Below are 20591 nucleotides of genomic sequence, written 5' to 3' on the forward strand. Positions count from 1 at the left end.
GCCCAAGCAAGCTGTGTGCACTGCCCCTCCCACCCTGGAAGTCATAGTGCCCAGACCACAGCTGCCAAAGGCAGGCCATTTGTGACCTTCCCTCCCTCCGCCCACTTCACCTATCCTTTATACGGATGACGACATGTTTTAGAATTTCTTTTTTTTGTTTGTTCTGTTTTGTTTTAGAATTTCACTCACCTAAAAATAAAACCCTTTGGGACACTGTTTTTATACTGACTCACAAACAGGACAAACCTCAGTCCTATGTTTAAATGCTCTAAAGACAGACAGTGTGTTTGTGTGGTAGAAAGCTGCCCCACAACTTACAGGTATTTTAGGTTCTCCAGGTCCTCAAATGCACTGCTGGGAATCCTCTTGATCTGGTTATTGTTGAGAAGCCTATGGGAGAAAACACCAACAGACATTTGTAAAACAAACAAAAATGCTTCCAAATTTACTAAGGAAAATCATTTCTGTACCCTTGGAAGGGTCAGAAAATGAAATACAGACCTTGCTGCCAGCAATAATTAAATTCCAGCTCTGGCACCAGCTCAAATTACTACGGCTACCAGATTATCTCTCTGGGCCACTGTCACATACATTCAAGAAGTAAATCCTCTCTCCTTGACATAAGAGTATTCGGTTTTAGCTAACTACCTTTCAGAAGTGCAAAACTAAGGGCCAGTTTAACACACTGAATGTATAGGATGTATATCTCTGAGATTTGCACTCTTCCATTCTTCCATGGGATGAAGAGCTCTCCACACCCCTAGCATCGATGCTCTGTGACATAACTCAGTGGTTCCAAAGCCATGTCTACAGCCAGTCCAAGCTCCGATGATTGCCTTCCTCAGCCATACAGGGGAATGGTAAAGGCAAGTATCCACTGAGGCCAACCCAGCCAGCAAAGGGAGGTGTGAAGCTAGAGTGAGTCCTACAGGAAGCCCAGGTGTACTGGTTAACTGTCAGAGGGCAGGTAGGTCTCTGCTATCCTGGCTTCTCTCAATCACCCTCTCCAACTGTGGCAATCATAAGATGGTCATAGCATTTGATATCTACCTATGGGTACATAGCACAACCGTCTTTCTTTTTCCTATCACTGGCTACCACCAACTAAGTGTTCTAACTTACAGTGTGTTCAAGTTCCTCAGCCTCCTGAATGCCCCAGGTTGGATCTCTCTGATTCTGTTGAACCGAAGATCCCTGCAAAGAGATGGAAAAATGCATTTTAATGATAGGAAATGCACAGTCACTCTCCTTAAATAAATTACTTCAAGATGAAAAAGCATTTTAAAAATTACATCACATAGGCCCCCATTTCTGGGTGAACTCTCTCATTGTAGGGATATTTTTCTGAGTGAAGAGACAACATTACACACAAGAAATCTGTTTAACCAGTTTGAGTGAGTAGGTAAAAAACAAAACAAAACAAAACAAAAAAAGCTTAAAAAAATGACAGGAATGAGTACCCTACACATTCCATGCTTGGCCAAGCCCTCTGAACTCTACTCCCAGAAAGTATCAGGATAACACACACAGGTAGATCTGTATAGATTCAAGATGTTGCACCCGGTGTGAACACAGAAACGCTTTAGCATTTACCAGCAAGGACATGGGCTAAAACACATACAACTGAGGGACAGTGTTATCTCCATGAATTTAACTGTGTTGTCCCAAAGCACAAAGTCATCTCAATGGTGCAACTGGGAAAGAGAGCCATCCTGTGCACAGACTGCAGATTGGCATTTCCAAACAAGTATAGAAGCAGAGTTCTGCTTAGAGGATTAAAACTGATTCTCATTCTCCCCGGGGAGAGGCACATGGGGACTAAAGAGCACTTTGGGATGGTCAAGCATAACAGGGGCTCTGAACCGGAAGGAGCTGAGCTCAGAACAAGTATGGGAAGATTCAGACCACTCACACAGTGTCACAAGCCCACAGACAGGACAGAGACAGGCTGAAGGCCTTTGGGTAGCTAGGTAGTGACAATATGTGGATATTTGTCTCACTCCTCTCAGGAAGCTCATCTCTAGCTTGAGCTGGAAAGTAAATGCATAGGCTAGTGAGATGGCTCAAGGGTAAAGACACTTACCACCAATCCTGACAACCAGGGTTTGTTCACTGGGACCCACATGGTTGAGGGTGAGAAGTGACTCCCACAAGCTGTCCTCTAACTTCCACAAATACAAGTGACACACACACACACACACACAGAGAGAGAGAGAGAGAGAGAGAGAGAGAGAGAGAGAGAGAGAGACCCACATCTGTAATAGGTCATCTTAGAAAATTAAAAATTACTCTTCCTCCTACTTCAATAGGGATTTTGTTGTAGGTCAAACTGTGTATTCCCAGAATTAATACATGTAAATCCTAACCCCAGTGCCTCAGGGTATGGCTGTGTATGAAGATGAGGACTTTCCATAGGAGATCAAATTAAAAGGTAGGTCCCAGCTTGACACAACTGGTGTCCTTGTAAGAAGGGATACAAGGATGAGGGGCAGTTAGTGAAGGTCACAAGTCTACTGGGAAGGAAGAGGTCAAGTGAGGGGAAGGGGGGGGCTCCCTGATTAGGGTTCTGACCTCCACCTGCAGCTGTGCACATCTGGTTAGGCCACCCAGTTATAGTATTCTGCTGTCCGCCCTGGGACAGACAGACAAGTCAAAGCCAGAGCAATGAGAGGTTGTTTCTCCTAGGATGTCCTCTGACTTGAAATGCTCACTGTCTCTTAAGGATCTAATTTCTTTGAGCAGATTCAACAGATGCCAGTTACCAAGAGAATCAGTTCCAGTTTGTGGTTCAAAAAGACTTTACAATGTGTCTCTGGGTCACTACAGTGAACTGTTTAGCTGAGGAGCCAGCAAAGGCATGCAGTCCTTATTGATATGGTCACATGTTCCAGGAGCTGAGGGGTAAGTCAAGGTTGCTTCCCTTTCTGCTCCCAGAGTAGCACAGCTTCATTCCAGTCTCCAAACCATGCCCTTCTCTAATTCACTTTCTCCTCTGTGATTTTACTGTGGGCGTTCTTGTCCTGGCTAGCCCTCCTTGGTGCTGACATAGATGTTTCCATTTAAGTGATATTTTGCTTCATGGTGCATCCAGTGGGACATGTGGACAGTTAAGTGAGGAGGGGCCACAGGTGAAAGATCTGTGAAAGGAATAGGGCCAAACGGACCAACTGTTGTTAAGAAATGAAATCTGGACAGGCAGGCTTAACATGATCTCAAACACAGGGCAGAAGCTCTGAGCTGACACAAGTGTCAGACACATGATATATCATGGAAGATGTGCTGCACATCACTACTTATAGTCAAGAAAACACACTCAGCTTGTGAAATCTGACACACACTATCTCAATAACTCATCACTATAACTTCAAAGGACAATGTGTATGAATCTCTTGGCAGCCAGAAAGAAACTAATGAGGGCCAGAGGGTTGGTCAGTTAAGATGAATTCTAAGCACGATAAAGAGAAAGCTACAAAAGGCATCCTTCCCAGCCTAGAGTTGGGGCCACCAATCCTCTGGTCCTAGGGACTGGCTCTGAGCACTCAATCCATAGGCAGCACTGTCTGTGGCGTAACCACACACCAGTGACCACATACTGAAATCTAAGAACTTGACAAGCAGAGTTGGATACATGCAATCCGAGTGGCTTCTTGTTTTTCAATGTGACTGCACCTTAGTCACAGTGCACTCCTACTAGACAAAGCTGGTGCAAGTTCAAAGGCTTTTTCACAAGTTGTACATAAGCAGCCCAGGGCTGCCAATCTCAGGCTGATGCTAACAGGGTCACAGGGTCCCCTCTGAAACCAAAAAGGGGGGTCCATAACTACCAAACTGAAACCTTGATGAACCAAAGTGAAACTCTAGAACTGGGAAAAGGTAGCTGAGATGAAAAGCTTACTCCGCATACCTTGCAACACACTTGATATTGCAGAAATGGGACCTTGAAAGCCAAGCTGGATATTGGAAAGCCAACTGGAAACTCCGATATTTATCCTTATACACTTGTATAGTTTTTCTGTCTGATGGCCACAGCACAAGAAGAGCTGAAATGGGCATGACCAAGGGGAGGGGGCATGCTGATAATTCAGTCTACATACCCTCTGTCATCTTTGTCACAGGCTGGGTACGATTCAGTTGACACTGTAATTCTTATTTTTAAAGTCATAATAAATAGTTCTACCAAAAACTCTGACCAGAGAGAGAGAGAGAGAGAGAGAGAGAGAGAGAGAGAGAGAGAGAGAGAGAGGGACAGAGAAAGGAAAAGAGAGAAAGGAAAGAGAGAGGGAGGGAGAGAAAGAGAGAGAGAGAGCACTTCAAAGTACTTCCTGGCTCTCAGTTCTCAGGAGTGGGGTTCAGGAGGGAGGGCCAGGAGGGAGAGGCCAGGAGTGGGATAAGTGTGCCAGTAGCCATGGAGTCACTGCTCCCCGCCCATTTGCTAATGATCAGGCCATCTGGCGCCCACCCTCGAGGTTTGGGGCAAAAAACCACTTCCCTGGCAAATGATGAATGTCTGAACTTCCCCCATGAAGTTGGCATGAAGTAGGAATGGAGGTGGACTCTAGAAAGTTCTGGAAAAGCCATAAACAGAATGACTACACTAAAAACATCCTTGAGTGTGAACCTCAGAGAGTAACTATGAGTGTTCTGCTGTTACCAGGACCCTAGAAAAATCCATACAGCAGCTCTTCATGATAAAGAATACCAATCTGTTTGTTTTTTCTAAACTTTGGACACTAGGTCATAAATACCAATAGAAGTGAGACCAAAGAGCGTGCCATGAAAGACACAGACCCCTTGTGAGCAGCCTTTTCAGACAGGAGTATCACCTGTACCCCACAGAGCTCAGGGATTTACCCAGTGACATCACAGACCAGATGTCAATCTCTCTGTTAGGGAGGTTTCATATTTGAGTCTCCCCAGAATGCATAGGCAATCACCCAAAGGCTCCCCAATGGTGATTTGGAGGCAAGATCATGGCTTGCCTCACAGCTGAACTGAATGCATGTATATATGATGTAGTTTTATTGCTACTTTCTCTACACCGTCTGGGGGTTTTAAAAGTGACTTTCCATATCTTTACATGTTATGGAAGGTGTCTGAGTTCACTGGTATCACAATGTCAAAAGTCACTGAGTACAAGGGCAGTGAATCTTGCTTTTCTGCTTCCTATGCACAGAACTTGAGTGTGGGTGCGACCTAGAGTTGTGGATGCTAACTTGATAAACACTCATCCAGGAATGTAGGCTCCATACCACCCACCTAAAGGATTTAATGTCTCCTACCCTAAAGGAGATGTGTCAAATACATTCTAGTTTTTAAAATCAGAATTATGACAGGACAGGTTCAAGCCCTCTCTCCTAGCATGACCCTGAGTACACTGTCACCAGTCCCAGACACACCTCATCATGAAATACTGAACAGCTACTTAGTGGCAACTGGAGGAGAGGTGAAACACAACCTAAAACTAGACCTATGTTTTCAGCAATATTTGGCTGCACTAAAAGAATTTTGAACCCTTGTCCTTGTGAATGAATACCTGTTAATGAAAAAGAAAAAGCTAAAATCTGGTGCTTGGAGGGTTAAAGACAGCGTCAATCCCCATAGTGGAATGAACAGGGAAATCAGTTTAGTGTCTGTTAGGATGTCTTCTGACACAGTCTTCCACTTATTTACTTTACCTTAGTCCCATACACAGTTTGCAGATGAGAGGAGAGCAGCATTTTCAAATGGACCACTGTAGGACAGCAGGGGTGAGAGAGCATACAGAAAGCAAGGGCCTGGGAACAAGGTGGTCTTCAGACTACTGATGGGAGGAGGAACCATAGGAGGGAACTACAGGGATGGTGGGTGCTTGCATATTAGGATGAGGAAAAGCAGGGTTACTGATGGAGAGCAGTGTGCTGAGGGAACTGTGGACACTCCTTTCTTTTCTCAACTACCGGGGATAGTTGAACCCTGCTGAGGATAGAGGTCCACAGCTTGAGATGTTAATAGCAAAAGGAGCTTTGGGGAGTTAAAGCATTACAAACCACTGAACCCATGTCTGCAGCCAATAGGAATTCTTGTGGTGTAAATTAGCAAACTGTTTACCCAAGGTTGGAATGACTCTTGTAGAAACTAATAAGAGGGGAGGGGCAGGGCAGGGCAAGGCTGAATATGTGCTACAGAAAATGCAAGTTCAAAAGGAGAACCCAGGGTCTGAGGGAAAGTGTGCTCCTGTCCTGCGTGAATGAAGGGTAGGAGACAAACACAGAATTCTGTAGGCTGGACCCAGCAGTTTCCTGAAAGTCTGGCTATTGCCACCTACCCATCTGTCCTTAAGGATGTGCTTAAACTTAATGGCCATGGCCATTCACAACCTTTCCACTATGAATATGTGCGTGCGTGCGTGCGTGTACACATGGAAAGGTCTGAGGACAACTTTGTGGATAGAGTAGGTTCTCTCCTACTTTTACCTGGGTTCCCAAGATCAAATTTGGGTCTGCTAGACAACTCCTGGAAGCTTTGAACATGTAGCTGTCAAATGTCTTTTCTGTACTCACTAAATTGTGTTTGAGGGTGACATGGGGCATTTTCTGCTTGAAATGATTCACCTTCAATGATCTGTGGAGGGGTAGCATAGGGAATACACAGTAGATTTTGCAGCTACACTCTGCCTGTGGGTCCCCCAACAGGAAAATGGGTCTTCAAGAGCGGGAGGATAAATGGCCTCAACCATAATGCTGAACTTCCTTGCTTCAGTAGTGTGGGTTGAAATCATGCATTTTGCTGAGGCCTGTAACACCCAACTCCAGCTTGCTTAAACACGCCCCTTCTTCTACTCAAAGGGTAAGAGCTCTTTGAGATAGAGTGTTCAGGAAAAAATCCTTTCAAATGATTTAAGAAGAATGTTTAATATTGTGGCTGACAATCCTCCCCACCCTCAAGATACATTCTGTCCTATTGGCTCAGCATGAGAAACTCAGAAGGAGCTGCTCTGGCCTTCCAACATCATTACAGGAAGGTGGAACTAGACTTCACATCTAATTCATCTCCTGCACCATACGTTCCCCCATCTCCAACTCCAACTACCATCCCCTAGTATGACTTCATTCCCAGGCCTAGTGAAGTCAGTATCACTGTTGCAATTAATGCATGACTTCCAGGACTATGGCTAAGAAGACAAACAACAAGGCCCTCCCACCTTCCTCTTTTCTCAGCCTCCACACCCAGCCTTAGCCCTCTCCATACTGCACATAGGTCTCCTCCATCCATCAATCACACATAATAACACCTGGTTCCAGGGCCTATCACATGATGCCCTCTTGACCCAGAAGCATTCCTCACTATGCACCCTGTGAACTCCTTGTAACCACATTAGTTCAGGAAAGCTGGATCCAGTCTGGAAGACCGTGACAAAACCCATGTAAAGCCTAGTGTGGTGTGGTGGTGCATGCTTTATTCCCAGCACCATGGAGTCAGGCAGGCAAAGGTAGACTGATCTCTGTAAACTGGCAGCTGTGGTGGTTTGAAAGAAAACACCCCCAAAGGGAGTGGTGCTATTAGGGGGTGTGGCCATGTTGGAGGAAATGGGTCACTGTGAGGATGGATTTTGAAGTCTCTTGTGCTCAAGCTTCCCTAAGTATGACACTGAGTGCACTTCCTGTTGCATTCAGATCAAGATGTTGCCAGTACCACGCTGCTATGCTCCCTGTCATGATGATAATGTAGTGAACCTGTGAAACTGTAAGCAAACCCCAATTTTCCTTATAAGTGTTGCCATGGTTATGGTGTCTCTTCACTAACTAAGGCAGCAACCATGTTGGTTTTGTATCAAGTTCCAGGCCAGCTAGAGTTATCATAGTAAAGCTCTCGATCTCAAATAAAAGAAGAAAAGGAAAAAGAAAAATCCTCTTAGGGTCCTGGATGGATCCCATTGTGACTTTACATATACTTCTGGGGTCCTGGAGCAGAGTGAGCCTGAGTTGGCTAGCTCCCCACAAGCCTAACAAAACTTCCATGTGAGCAAGCAATGTGAAGAGACCCTACCAATGTGTTCAGGCATGTTAAGAATTTGAAGCCACAAGGCGCAACTCTAAACTCTATGCTGAACAAGCTTCTTAAAAACACAAAGTCAGGCTAGTGAGAGGACGCAGCTGGTAAAACAGACAACCTAAGTTCAATCCCCCTTTCCACACAGTGACACACATATACACACAGACATACACATGTGTACACATACAGTAAATAACAAACAAACAATGGAATCAACATCTCTTCTTAAAAACAAAACAAAACTTAACAAAATTTTTAAAGGTTTAAAATCTGGACAAGCATGAAAGCAGCTTGTAGATCAAACCCTGCTTACACGAGCTATTTGTTTCTGGGTTTGGATCCCAGTGATGGCTTTTTAACAACCAACATTTTTTTGAATTGTATTTAAGCTCCCAGTGCCAACTGTCTCCAGGCAGGGGTTTCCATCCAAGCCTTCAACCCCAGGTTCTCAGCAGCCCCTGAGTCCAGTTAGGCTACAGTCCCAGCAATGCTAGCCTTCTATCTATCATGTCCTAGCAAGTCCTTCAGCAAACATGTTAAAGGGGAACTGTGCAAATCACAGCCCCTCAGGCACTGCCAAGTTACTCCTAACTTTTCTGATCCATTAAACAGATAAATCCAATTAAGGTGTCCTTTTTTTTTTTTTTTTTTCCTGATAGTAAACCATAAGATTTATTTTTTTTTTAAAAAAAAAATTATTTGGCATACATATAATGTTACTGTTTATTAAAGACAAAAGTAAAACTGCATGTGAATGAAACAAAGGTGTTTCTGTATTTTCATTATTTCATGTTATACAGTTACACAAGGGCATTGATACACATGAGTACAATGTACTTTGCACATATTTCCACTGTACTTCTCTACGAGTCCCCCTTTCCCTCTCCCTGCCCCATCAGTCCCTTTTGTCAACCTAAACAGTTCACTTCTCTTTTTGTGCCACCTGTACATTTTATAAATGAGAAAACATGCAATGGTCTTCCTGGGGCTGACTTAATTCACTCAATGACTAACTCCAGTTGTAGCCATTTCCCTGCAAAGGACAGAACTCCATTCCTTGGGGCTGAAATTTTTCCACAGATGCATTTTTTAAACAACACCACCTGTATTAGCCAAGTCTTTCAAAATTAAGTTGCCAAATATAAGCAACCAAAATGCAATTCTACTTTAACTGCAGGCTCCTCTGCCTTCTTTTGAGACAGCACATCACACACCCAGCTCTCTCCAGACTTTGTCTACTGACAGCAATGCCAGCCTTCCAGGGTGGAACAAGAGTAAGCTCCACACCCATAGAGAGCACCTCTGCATCAGACCAGGATACCTGCATATGGGAAGGGAAGGCTGTATCATACACAGCAGAGAAACCAGAGATTTGTGCCCTTGTCAAAATTCCAAGGAAGAGAATTGTGTCCATGTGCCCAAAGCAGCTATCTGTCAGTTCATCCCCAAGAATATCATAGGCAATTAATACAAAGAACAAGAAGCCCTCATTGCTTAAGAATAAGCAGTGCCTTTGTCTAAGTGCCAGAGACAATTCCTAGGACTGCTGAAGCGCCCACAAAGCCTGGGGATGGAAATGACCCAGGAACCCTAATCAGAACCCTGCCCCAACCAGAACAATGAGCCTTGTCCTGGGAACATAGGGGCACGCCCAGCCCTGCAGGCTGGGAAGAATGGCCCTTCTTAAATTATCTTCCCATCTCTGCTATGTGTAAACCCAGTAGCTAATATTTGCTTTGGATTCTCTGTCCTGCTGAGAACTTCCAAGGCCTGGACTATTTCACAAAAGTCTCATCCTCTGTCTCTACATGGTTCCAATCAGAGAGCTCAGTGGGAGAAAACTGTGTCTTGTTTCCTTACAAAGTGTAAGACTCACAAAGCTAGGGTGATGGGAGAGTTCCTCACCATCCTCTCAGCTGCATAGACCTCATCTCTGACTTGCCAGTCCATTGGAGGACTTCATCTCCAAGCTCCAATGACCTCTGCCCTCTCCCAATCCCACCAGGTGCCAAACCTCCCAACTATCTCTGTCTGCTGACTGAAGTGATAAAGTCCTTAGGATCCCAAAGGATCTTCAATCTACCTTTGCATGGGTAGGATGGACTTTACAAGGTTCCATTTCTCAGCTAGGATGGAGCAGGACACACATACTGAGATCAGGTTGTGTCCTGATCTAAAATGACTCCATATGTTGTAAGACAATGGCTGCAGGCAATGGGCTGCCTTGGGTGAGTGACTACTTCACAAAGTAGCAGTTAGCTCCATTTTGAAAGAAAATGCACAGGTCAGGTGAAGGCACTTGTGTGTGTAGACACCACTCATCACCACCCAGGAAGCAAAGATAAATAACTTTTTCAAGTAAAAAGCTACCAACCACCTGTAAGCTTTGATCAAAGTCGACTAAGAACATATAGACACGTGGGCATATCCAAAGTCTACTGTCATAAAAAAAAAAAAGTAGGCCCCCAAACCTACTACACACACAAGATATAACCTCTTCACCTTAAGACTACTAGAGGAGTAGCACACCAAGACTGAATCCCTAGTAGGACTACCCACCACCTGGTCAGTTGCCTTGAGTCTTATTCTGAGAAAGTATTAAAGCACCAGACATCTGCCTCTGTTTTTCCTGCCCATGATATTCAATCCACTTCAAGCTTGCTCTTGAATCAGTTGTTACCATGACCTGAATTTGACAACTGTGCACTTGCACTGTTGTGAGCCCTGAAGTTCCATTCATAAAAACCCCAAATCTGGTCCCTTATAGACTCCTCCTTGAGTCTGTGTTAGCTCTCCATCTCTGCCTTCAATGTAGCTTCTTTAACCTGTCTGTAGCCATCATGTAACTTAACTATAAAGGTGTGAAGTATAATGTGTGTTCAGAGAGTTAATTTGATTATAGTAATTAAGAATGGAATAAAAAAAATCTGGATTCTATGACTGACAATGGCACGATTATCAAGTGAAATCAGAATTACATGGTGAATTAATGAACACATATGCACATACATCCTCAGCTTCCATGCAACATGGGCCCCATGTGGGATTAGGGAGGAAGAACCCCAGAGTGCTTGCTTCTGCCTTCTACACCATGAAAGACACAGTAAAAAGTCTAGCTGCATGGTCCTGACAACAGCAAGTCCAGGGTTCCCACTCATCTGAGACATCCCTCTGAGCTGCACTTCCAATGTACAGCCCTGAGGGATGAGGCAGTATCATCTCCCTGCCCAAGAGCAGACTGTCTACCATTCTCCATGGAAATAGTGATGTCCCAAGTTTCCTCAGTGTTCCTCTCCCATAACCAGCTGTATCTGCCAGCATAACCACAAGAGATACAGGTAAGGGAACCAATGCTATGTGAGGCTAAGTGATGTTAAAAGACAGTAACACCCTGTGTCTCTAGCCCAGAGCTCTCACATCTCAGCCAGCATCCATGAGGTAAAAACAAAACAAACAAACAAACAAAAAGACATGCATTCACCTTGACCTGAAAATAGTTCTTTCCATAAATAATAGATAGCAACCAGGCCAAGCTTTGTGGCAGCCACAGCTGGTTATGCTAGGTTTGATTTAACAATACTCTTGACTTACCCATACGAATAGCTGTGAACCAACCCCCACAGTCTGACTCCCCAAAGCCTCACATTTTGGACACTTGTTCCTGGGATGATGGAGTTATTTTAGAAGGTCCTGGGACCTTAAAGAGTTGGAAGCAGTAGACTGCCAGAGACAAGAGCATAGAGCCCATTTCTGGTTCTAAAGCCTTTGCTGTTTTCTGGTCCACACAATGTGGGGAACCTCTGCAACATGGCCCTGCTGCCATGCCCTCCCTGCAATGATGGACTAAACTACTCTGAGACTGTGAGCCTAGTCCTCCTTGCCAGGGTGGCCTGCACCCTCTGAGACCACGATGTATGCCCTTCCTGGAATGATGGACTGCACCCTCTGACACCATGATCTAAGACCTCCTGCCATGAAGGACTGTTCCTTCTGACACCATGAACCAGGGATCCCTGCTATAATGGACCATACCCTCTTAGACACTGAGTCTAAATAATCCTTTCCTCTCTTGTGATGTTTGTTATACCATTTTGCCATATTTTGCCAAAACAACACAAAAGTAACTAATAAAACCCAACTTGGTAGGTATGTAACTTATATTAAAAGTATACAAAGCTGGGGAGATGGATCTATTATTGATAAAGAAATTGTGAAGACCCAAGTTCTAGCCTCAGAACCATGTAAAAAGCCAAGTACAAGGGAGGGGGCGGGGTAGTTATAATTCTAGTATACTTGGAAAAGTTCCAGATCACAGAGAGACCCTGTATTTAAACAAAAAGTGGAAGGCACCTGGGGACCAACACCTGAGGTTATCCTCTAGCGTGAAAAGAAAATGCACACAACATGTGTACCTACACACATACATACAGGTTTAAAAATACATGCATACACACAGGTTTAAAAATAAAACTACAGTGGTTTTATATATTATGTGAAAATGAAATTCATTATGACATATCCCAACTGCAATAATGAAAAAAGTGGAAAATAGAAGCTGTTCAGCACCCCAGCATCTTCTGGGCAGTTCTAAGGGAATAGCCATACTGATACTACACAATGGCTAGCACAGTCACATGGTGATTTCACAGCAGGCTGTACACTGATTAACACCCTTGTGTTTGAGATTCTCATGTTCCTTTCACAGATAATTAGGGCAGTATGCAGCATACACACAAAAGCCAGGCCACACTCATTGATGCAGAGGGTAGTCTTACCATGCTTGTCCCAGCAGGCAACACAGAAAGGGAACCTGCTCAAGGACAAAAACCGATGGATCCAGGGCAACACTGAACTAACTGTTTAGGAGAATTAAAATGCTGCTAAGATTGAGGTAACAGCAAAAACAATTTTCACATGAATCATAGATAACTTAGAAGATGAGCAGAATAACAGCAAGCTGTATTTGCTTCTCTGACCTCCCTGTAGCCCATGGCACAACTTTAATGCACTACTCAATAAGAACAATTAATGAACTTTACCCTACTTCTCTTAGTTCATGCTTTCAGTCTGCAGAGGCCTTTGTGGACCCTGCTCAGCATTCAAGTATCCACAGATCCTCTCAGGCACACGTTCCTTGCCATACACAGATACACTCTCCTTTATCAGAGTTTCTAAAATTAAAACAGGCACAGGTCAGTAAGAACAAAGGACAAACTCAGGAGAAGCATGAAGCTGTGGTCCTGGCCTGTGTCTACACTGGTTCCCTGTTGACAAACTAGCTCTGCACATGGACAGTTATAGAAACCCCACAAGTGCCATGAGATGGGTTCTCAGGCCTTGCTCGCTAGCTGCATGGGACTCCAAACAGGATTGTAATCTCAGAGAAGGACATTGGCCAGGGAAGAATGCACAAGACCAAGAGGGAAGCCTCTAGGCTCCTCTAAGCTGTCCCATGATGATCTCAAACTCTATTTTCTTGACCACAAAAGTCCCAAAAAGCCAGTTCAACTTCCAGTGATGTTAAATGGTTGCCAAGTGCCAGATAGGAATCTGTAGGCATCTTATCTGCACAAACAACTCTGTGAGATCTCATCAAATGTCATGAATGAATACTAGGCTCAGAGGGCTGGGGCTAAAGGTTCTCCCGGTGACCAAAAGGAAATAGTCTTGCCTACACTGAGCCTCAGGGAAGCTGAACAGAAGCTTAGCACTTACATGCATGCACACCATGAAATGTCACCCAGATAAGTCACCCTCATGCATGTTTTATTCTCAGATGGTTTTCCAATATAAACTATGATATAGGGTATGTATGGACTACATGATGTAGGTTCCTTGAGACTCTTTTTGTTTGTTTGTTTGGTTGGTTGGTTTTTTTTTCCATCAAATAGAAAGGCCTCCAGACCTCCCTCAAGTTCTCTGACTTCTTCATTCACAAAGATTGATGAGTCATCTCCACATGGTAGTAGAGAGAAGGGAATGGATTCAGGAAGTACCACAAAGGGATCTACTACAATTTAGGGCCTAAGAAGGAAGGCCCAAGAGAGTTGTGCACCACTATCTGTCTGTCTATCTCCTCCTCACTTAAAAAACAAAGAAAATGACAGGCACAAGGACAACTTGACTTATAATGATGGGGGTGGGAGATGGTTGAAGAAAAATAATTGTTTCAGAGTTTCAAAGGGCTATTTCCTGGGATGGTAACAGTGGCTTTTAACAAGCAAGAGATCCTTCCTATAGCACCAAACAGGAGGGGTGACAGACATCCCCATGTCCTATCCAATCTGCCCTTCCTGTGCAATCATGCGTGAATGTACTGAGTCAGCAGCTGAGCCCTGCTCATTACGGGAAAGAGTCAGTGTGCTAAGTTTGCTCAACCCTAACCTGTCTGGAGTCCGACACTTCTATAAAACACAGCACTGCCTGAACAACACACGTGTCAAGGTGCTATGTGCATTGCTTCTGGGAAAAGGTGACCAGGGTACAAGATGAAGAGGTACCCAACAGGAATTGTGCATGATAATGCTGCACTGATCACTGAAGAGGAAGAGAACATCATTGAAGCTGCAAAAACAGCCGTGTGGTGGGTGAGGCTCTCACATGACTGGTTAACTAAGCAACTCCCCCAAGAGATGGGTAACTAGATGAGAAAGGCTGTAGTCACAGTAGAAACCAGGCCTGTGAAAGCCAAGGCTGTAAGGAGAGAGCCGCAGAGAGCTTGCTTGCATGGTCCACAGAGAGGGCCCCTGGCCCACATGTGCTCCATAGGCAGAGAACTCGGGTTTGGATACTTAGGTTTAATTGTCTATTTGATACAACCTAAAATCACCTTCAAAGATGTGGAGCTGTCTATATCAGATTGTCCTGCAAGCATCTGGGGGAGGGGGAGGCGGTGTTGTGATTACATGAATTGTTATAGGAAACTCCAGACCAAAATGCAATGCATTATTCTATGTGCTGACTGTATAAAATAGCAAATGAGCCTAGCATGATCCCTTCTCTTTCTGCACTTGACTGTCCTGCTGCCTTGATTGCCCTGAAATTGTGGAAGAGCTTTAGGCTGTTGAGAGTCTTGTGGCCAGTGGCTGCACACTGTGTTGTTCTCTACCCGGGTCTGCAATTCACTAACCAATGGACTTAACACCCACCACAATGGATGTCAATTTCATAAAACTCTTGCCTAATTTTCAGTCACTTAAAAGTGTGAAATGCTTAGTTAGACAAAATCAGACTGTAACCATCCCTAGGTCCCAGAGACTTAGGAAGGATAGAATGCACAATTTGCATACTGAAGGCCCATCCAACTCCTGGGCCCCAGAAGTGCAGGAGCTTCTGGCATGTCTTTACTATAGCACTGTTCTTCAGGCCACTTGCAAACACAAGCAATCACTGTAAAGCCCCCCACTGTGCCTTATGAATAAACAATGCAAATGCCCTAGTCCATGCATACTGTTTCCCTGGGAATGAACCCCAAATATTTCCCATGGATGCTGATAAATGAAGTCAGGAATCTCCCAGTTTCCTAAGTAATTGGCAAGAACCCTATACTGTCAAGGGCATTTCATTATGTCCTAGAAAGCTCCTCATTTTGGGGTCAACAGTGAGAACAGCAACCCAATAAATAGAAGATCTCAAGCTCTTATTCTAAGCAAACAAGGAGATCGGAAAAAACAACAGCACAATAGAGCGTGACACTCATTATTTCCAAGCAAGTGTGTTGGTGAAAACATAACCAGACAGACATCTTTCTAATCAGAACCAGCCAAGAAAATAACAGTAGAGGAGCCATTCCCAGCAGTCACGCAGACACAGTTCCAGCACTGGGAAGGGGATCCTGAGCTGGTGCTGGAGGAGGACTGTATGAGTCTTCCTGTTATGAAAACAGGACACAGGTGCTGAGTGGCTGCATCTTCTAATTCAAAGAACAGGCCTTGGTGTGGGGCCTGTGTCTTCCCCTCCCGGGACATGGGGGTGACTCCCGCCTCACTGTTTGGGGTATGAGATTTCAGAGGACCCTGGTTCTCTAGTACTCTGTGGCAAGGCGGCTTTCCAGCTCTGGTCTGTGTGGCAGACATCTCACGTCTGTCCCACACAATCCTCAATGTTCAGAAACCCTGTCCCCCCTTTAGTTGCTTATGGATCTAGAAAGTAAGTCTAAATCAATGCTTCCCATGGGCTGTTATGGACTTTCCCAAGGCTCAACAAGATAACAGACACCCTCAGTTGAGCAAGAAAGAGGTTCATGGACCCCAAAGGGGTCCCCAAAGGGCTCCCTGGCTGACAACTAGACCTCTGTGCATTCACAGAGGCACACAGAGCAAAACATACATGTAGAAAGCACAGACACAAAGGAGCACACACACAGGCACACATGGTGTATACACACACACATACAGATATGCAGGGGAAAGAGTTCTCATTCCTTATGGATTAGAGGCCCCATGGTTATCAAGTGTTCTTAACTAAGGTGATTTTACAACCTTCTAGCAAGTGCCTTACTATATAATAAGAAAGAGCTCTCCTTCCTTCTTCTGTCCGTCCTTCCTTTTTCAATCAAGCAATCTGCCAGAAAGTCAACTCTTTGTACAACTCCTGGTGCTGAATAGGGACAGAGGAGGCTGCCAGTTGGCTCCTCTTAGGAAGCTCCCCAGCTGGCTAATCTTCTGGGGTCCCACCCTCCACTCCCAGGAGAACTTTCTTATTTGCCCTTCTGGACTCCACTGACACAACTTGGTCTTTGGATCTTGCTACAGGCTGCCATTTCCTCTTTCAAAAAATTAAATATAGGTTTTTTAATTATAGGTTTTGTTATAGCATCTTTATAATCTGTTGGTCCCATCTGCTGTCCCCTTTCTCTCCCCAAGCCCTCCTTCTGCTTTAGTGGTGTGTGTGTGTGTGTGTGTGTGTGTGTGTCCCGCCATCTTTGATGATTCTTTCCCTCTATACTTCCTGGTTGAAGTTCTGAGGAGACAGCATAGTTTATGATATGCTTGACAGTAAGTGATGAGTGCACTAGCTTAGAGTAGTTCTCAACCAGTCCAATCACCACTGATCTAGAAGAATTGTAGTAATGCAGCAGACAGCAGGGACAGTTAGTCAGGGATCTCAAGAGGATGTTATGGATGTAGAGGAGAAGGAATCCAAAAGTCTGAAGGTGGGCAAGCAGGTCAGCCCCAAAGAGAAGCTCTGTGAACATGAATTAAGCTCACACACTAGCAGTTGGCAGAAACCTTTCCTGCTCAGGGGAGAACTGTTTCTGCTCCATTAAGGAATTGATTACACAAAGCCCATACATTTTGGGGGGGGGGGAGGGCAAATATGCCTTAGTCACAGGATGCTGATTTAATCTCAGTCTCATCTAAACACCTTAAGAGAAATATTCTGAATATATGAGCACATGTTTGGGAACTGTGACCTAGATGCACTGACACACGACCCCCACCCCCCAATCATGAAGAGATAGGCTAGCAGAAAGGTGAAGGGTCACCCTTCCTCAAACACACTGGACATGGTAGACGTACCAAAAACATCATTATCTAAACAACTAAGCATGTGAATTAAAGTTGTTCTGCACAGAGACCAGAACACACTGAGTTCATCCAAACTGATGGATAAATCATGTTATCCCACTGGGCAGCCATCCAGGAGTCAGTCAGCCGCCTGGCCAGCAGAAGGCCACGGGCCAGCAAGCACCCTTGTCAAGGAGGACCTGACCCCAGGCTTCCTGATCCCAACTGATCTTTGCTGCTTTCCTAGGGTTCAATCACACTGATTGTGGAGGAAGCAATAGTAAAGCAGAATCCACAAACAACATACCAGGTAGAAGTGCTTAAGAGATTCTGTGTACCAAAGGGCCTACCTGTACCCTCAGCACTCACTCAGGAAGAAAAGGCAGCCTCAGACTGGTACCCAGTGAGACAGCATTTTAAAGGACTCAGTAGGCACTTCCATCAACTCCAAAGCACCACAGGATAAAGACAGTATTCAAAGCATGTGGGTAACTAGCCACCCCAGAGAAACTCATGAGGGACAAATGGGAGATGGCTTACAAAGAGACTCTGGGAGCACCAAATGAAATGGACCCTTGCTAAGAGAACAAGAGCAACTCTTAGCCAAGGAAGTCTCTCTGAAGTGTAATGAGGACTTCCTCATATCCCTTCCTGGGGTTCCCTTGCTGTCATCCTTAGTCACCCTCTACTGCCCTACCCCAGTATCATTCAGCATCCAGGTACAGGACTGCTCTTCCCTGAGCACCTGAAAAGTATCACCTTGGTGTGTGAGGAATTCTCTTTCCTCCAGATGGTGGCCAGAGATAATGGTGGGAAGCTAGGGGAATAATCATGGCCTATAGTGAACCTGGGCACAGAACTCTGGGGAGCCTCACAGCTCTCTAAGGCAGAGCAGAGGAGGGAAGGAGCCATCTGCTAGGCTCCTCCTGCAGCTTGCTCTTCTGTAACAAGGTGGCTGGGTGTCAGCCCTGTACTTAAACCAGGGGTTAGGTAGTAACTAGATAACACACCTACATCTTCCATTACTATTGGATATGCCTCATGCCTTGAGCCCTTACCCTACAGCAAGTGCCTGACCACAGGACATATACACATTACCACTTGACACACAAGGACTCACTCCATTTGTGAGTCACTATAGGATGGAGAGCTGATGAATGTTTCAACAGACAAACTGGTAGAAAGGCATATGGATGGATGGGAAGAGAAACACGTGGATGGGGGGGGTTAAATGGGTAAGTGTATGGATGGACAGGTGGGTAGGAGGCTAGATGAGGGTGTAAGTAGATGAGGCTGGATGAGTGAGTGACTAAGTAGCTGGACAGATAGGTGGATGGATAGATCAGTGGGTGACACCTTGGATTTGTAGATAGATAGGTGGATAGACAGGTGGTTAAGAGGATGGACAGATGAGTTGGTGGGACAGTGGATGGGTAAGTGGATGAGTAGATGAAGGGCACTGATTTTAGAAGAGTGTATAATGAAAAACATAAGAAAACAAATGTTTAAGGTTAATACTCATCAACTTGTTGCCATGCCAACTCAAACATCCTGCACATTTGAAAAAATAACAATGGTGACCATTAATCTACTTAATTGCTATTTTTAAAAGTTAAAAGTGTAGCTAAATGGTTATAGATCTTTAAAAACATTTGTTTCACTCCAGGAAGCAACAAACCTAATCTTACTCCCTAAAGGAAGGCCAGGGATGACTAGGAGGAGGCCATGACTTTAGTGACAAGGACTTCCGACATGATGGTGCTCTTGTTTTCCCCTGCAGAAACACAATACTGTCTCTCACATTATATCCAAAAGGCATGTTTCTTCCCTAAGATATGTTTTGTTTTGTGTTAAGATAGGGTCAAGGGTAACTCAGATTGGTCTTGAACTTTCAACACAGCCATGGATACACTTGATTGCCAGATCCTACTGAGTTCTGGGGTTACATTCATATAGCACCATGCCATTTTATACAGCACAGCTGGGGACTGAACTCGGGACTTCTTGCATTTAAGGTAGGTACTTTTCCCAACAGTGCTATATCCTCAACCCTCCTACATTTCTATGTAGGGAAAAAAAAACCTTCCTGAGTATTAGTGGTCTTATTTTTCCCCCTAAGAAAGAGACAATATTAGCCTGACCTCAAATCATTACTAGACTAAAAATATTCTACCTCTATTGACAGCCTTCTTCATAGAAAGTCTGAATTTCTATCTTTTGTTGTTCTCTCTCCTTAGTGAGTGACATCAGGTCTGTAGTGTCTTAGAAAAAATAAGTTGTTTCTGAACTTAAAGAAGTGGCTTTGATGACTACACCCACAATCTCAGAGTATTTCCATGTTCCACCCTCAAAGGAAAAAACTTGATGTTTCCTAAACATCTGTTTTGGCCCATTAGGGAAACTGGGGGAAGCATGCATGGAAAATTTACACTCACGCAACTTCCTGTCTGCATTAAAATCTGTGTCCACTAAAGTCAACATGTGAAACAGAGAGAAGAGGAGTGAGCCCTGCAAGCTCGTAGCCTATGCACCAACAGAATTGCCAGCACACTCTGATGGGGCCTCCTTGAACCTATAACCTTGTGAGTCTGGCTCCAATGTCCAGGTCTTCACCTCTCACATGATCTAGCCCTACCCCATAACATGAGTGTTACATGGAGGGGGTCTTTGCTCCCTGCCCAACCACTTTAACACCAACTCACCCTTGCACCCCACACTTCTTACAGTGCACTTCCCCTCTGTGTGTTCTCTGTAAGAGTTGGGAAACTGAACAACCTTGAGATGGTTGTATCCTCAAAGACTGAGATATGATCTTCCCTCAGAAACTGTTAAGCTAACTATTACTTTGCATAGGGCTGTCATGCCCTCAACTGATAGATTCCCAGGGTGTTCCCAGGATCATGCAGGCCTGTTGTGACTACTGGGAGTAACTGTAGGCAGAGCCACCTTCTGGACCAGCAGTCCTTGAGCTCCAGTAGCACCCCACTTTGGGCCAGTGTCTCACTTTAGGTCAGGAGCCCCTGAGTTTGGGACAATGTCCCTTCCTGGAAT

The 20591-nt window shown here is 44.7% G+C and overlaps 1 protein-coding gene across 2 annotated transcripts in view; it reads right to left on the bottom strand.

Moving 5' to 3' along the window:
• Positions 1–20591, bottom strand: part of Pxdn (peroxidasin) — a 72112-nt gene that overhangs the window by 40124 nt on the left and 11397 nt on the right. For both annotated transcript variants that reach the window (XM_051201279.1, XM_051201278.1), the window contains exons 2-3: positions 1123–1194; positions 319–390 (exon numbers count right to left, since the gene is read on the bottom strand). In XM_051201279.1, coding sequence (XP_051057236.1) covers positions 319–390; positions 1123–1194 — 144 coding nt within the window. The remainder of the gene's footprint in view (positions 1–318; positions 391–1122; positions 1195–20591) is intronic.

This window comes from Phodopus roborovskii, unplaced genomic scaffold (assembly GCF_943737965.1).
Source record: "Phodopus roborovskii unplaced genomic scaffold, PHOROB, whole genome shotgun sequence".
Classification (NCBI taxonomy): Eukaryota; Metazoa; Chordata; class Mammalia; order Rodentia; family Cricetidae; genus Phodopus; species Phodopus roborovskii.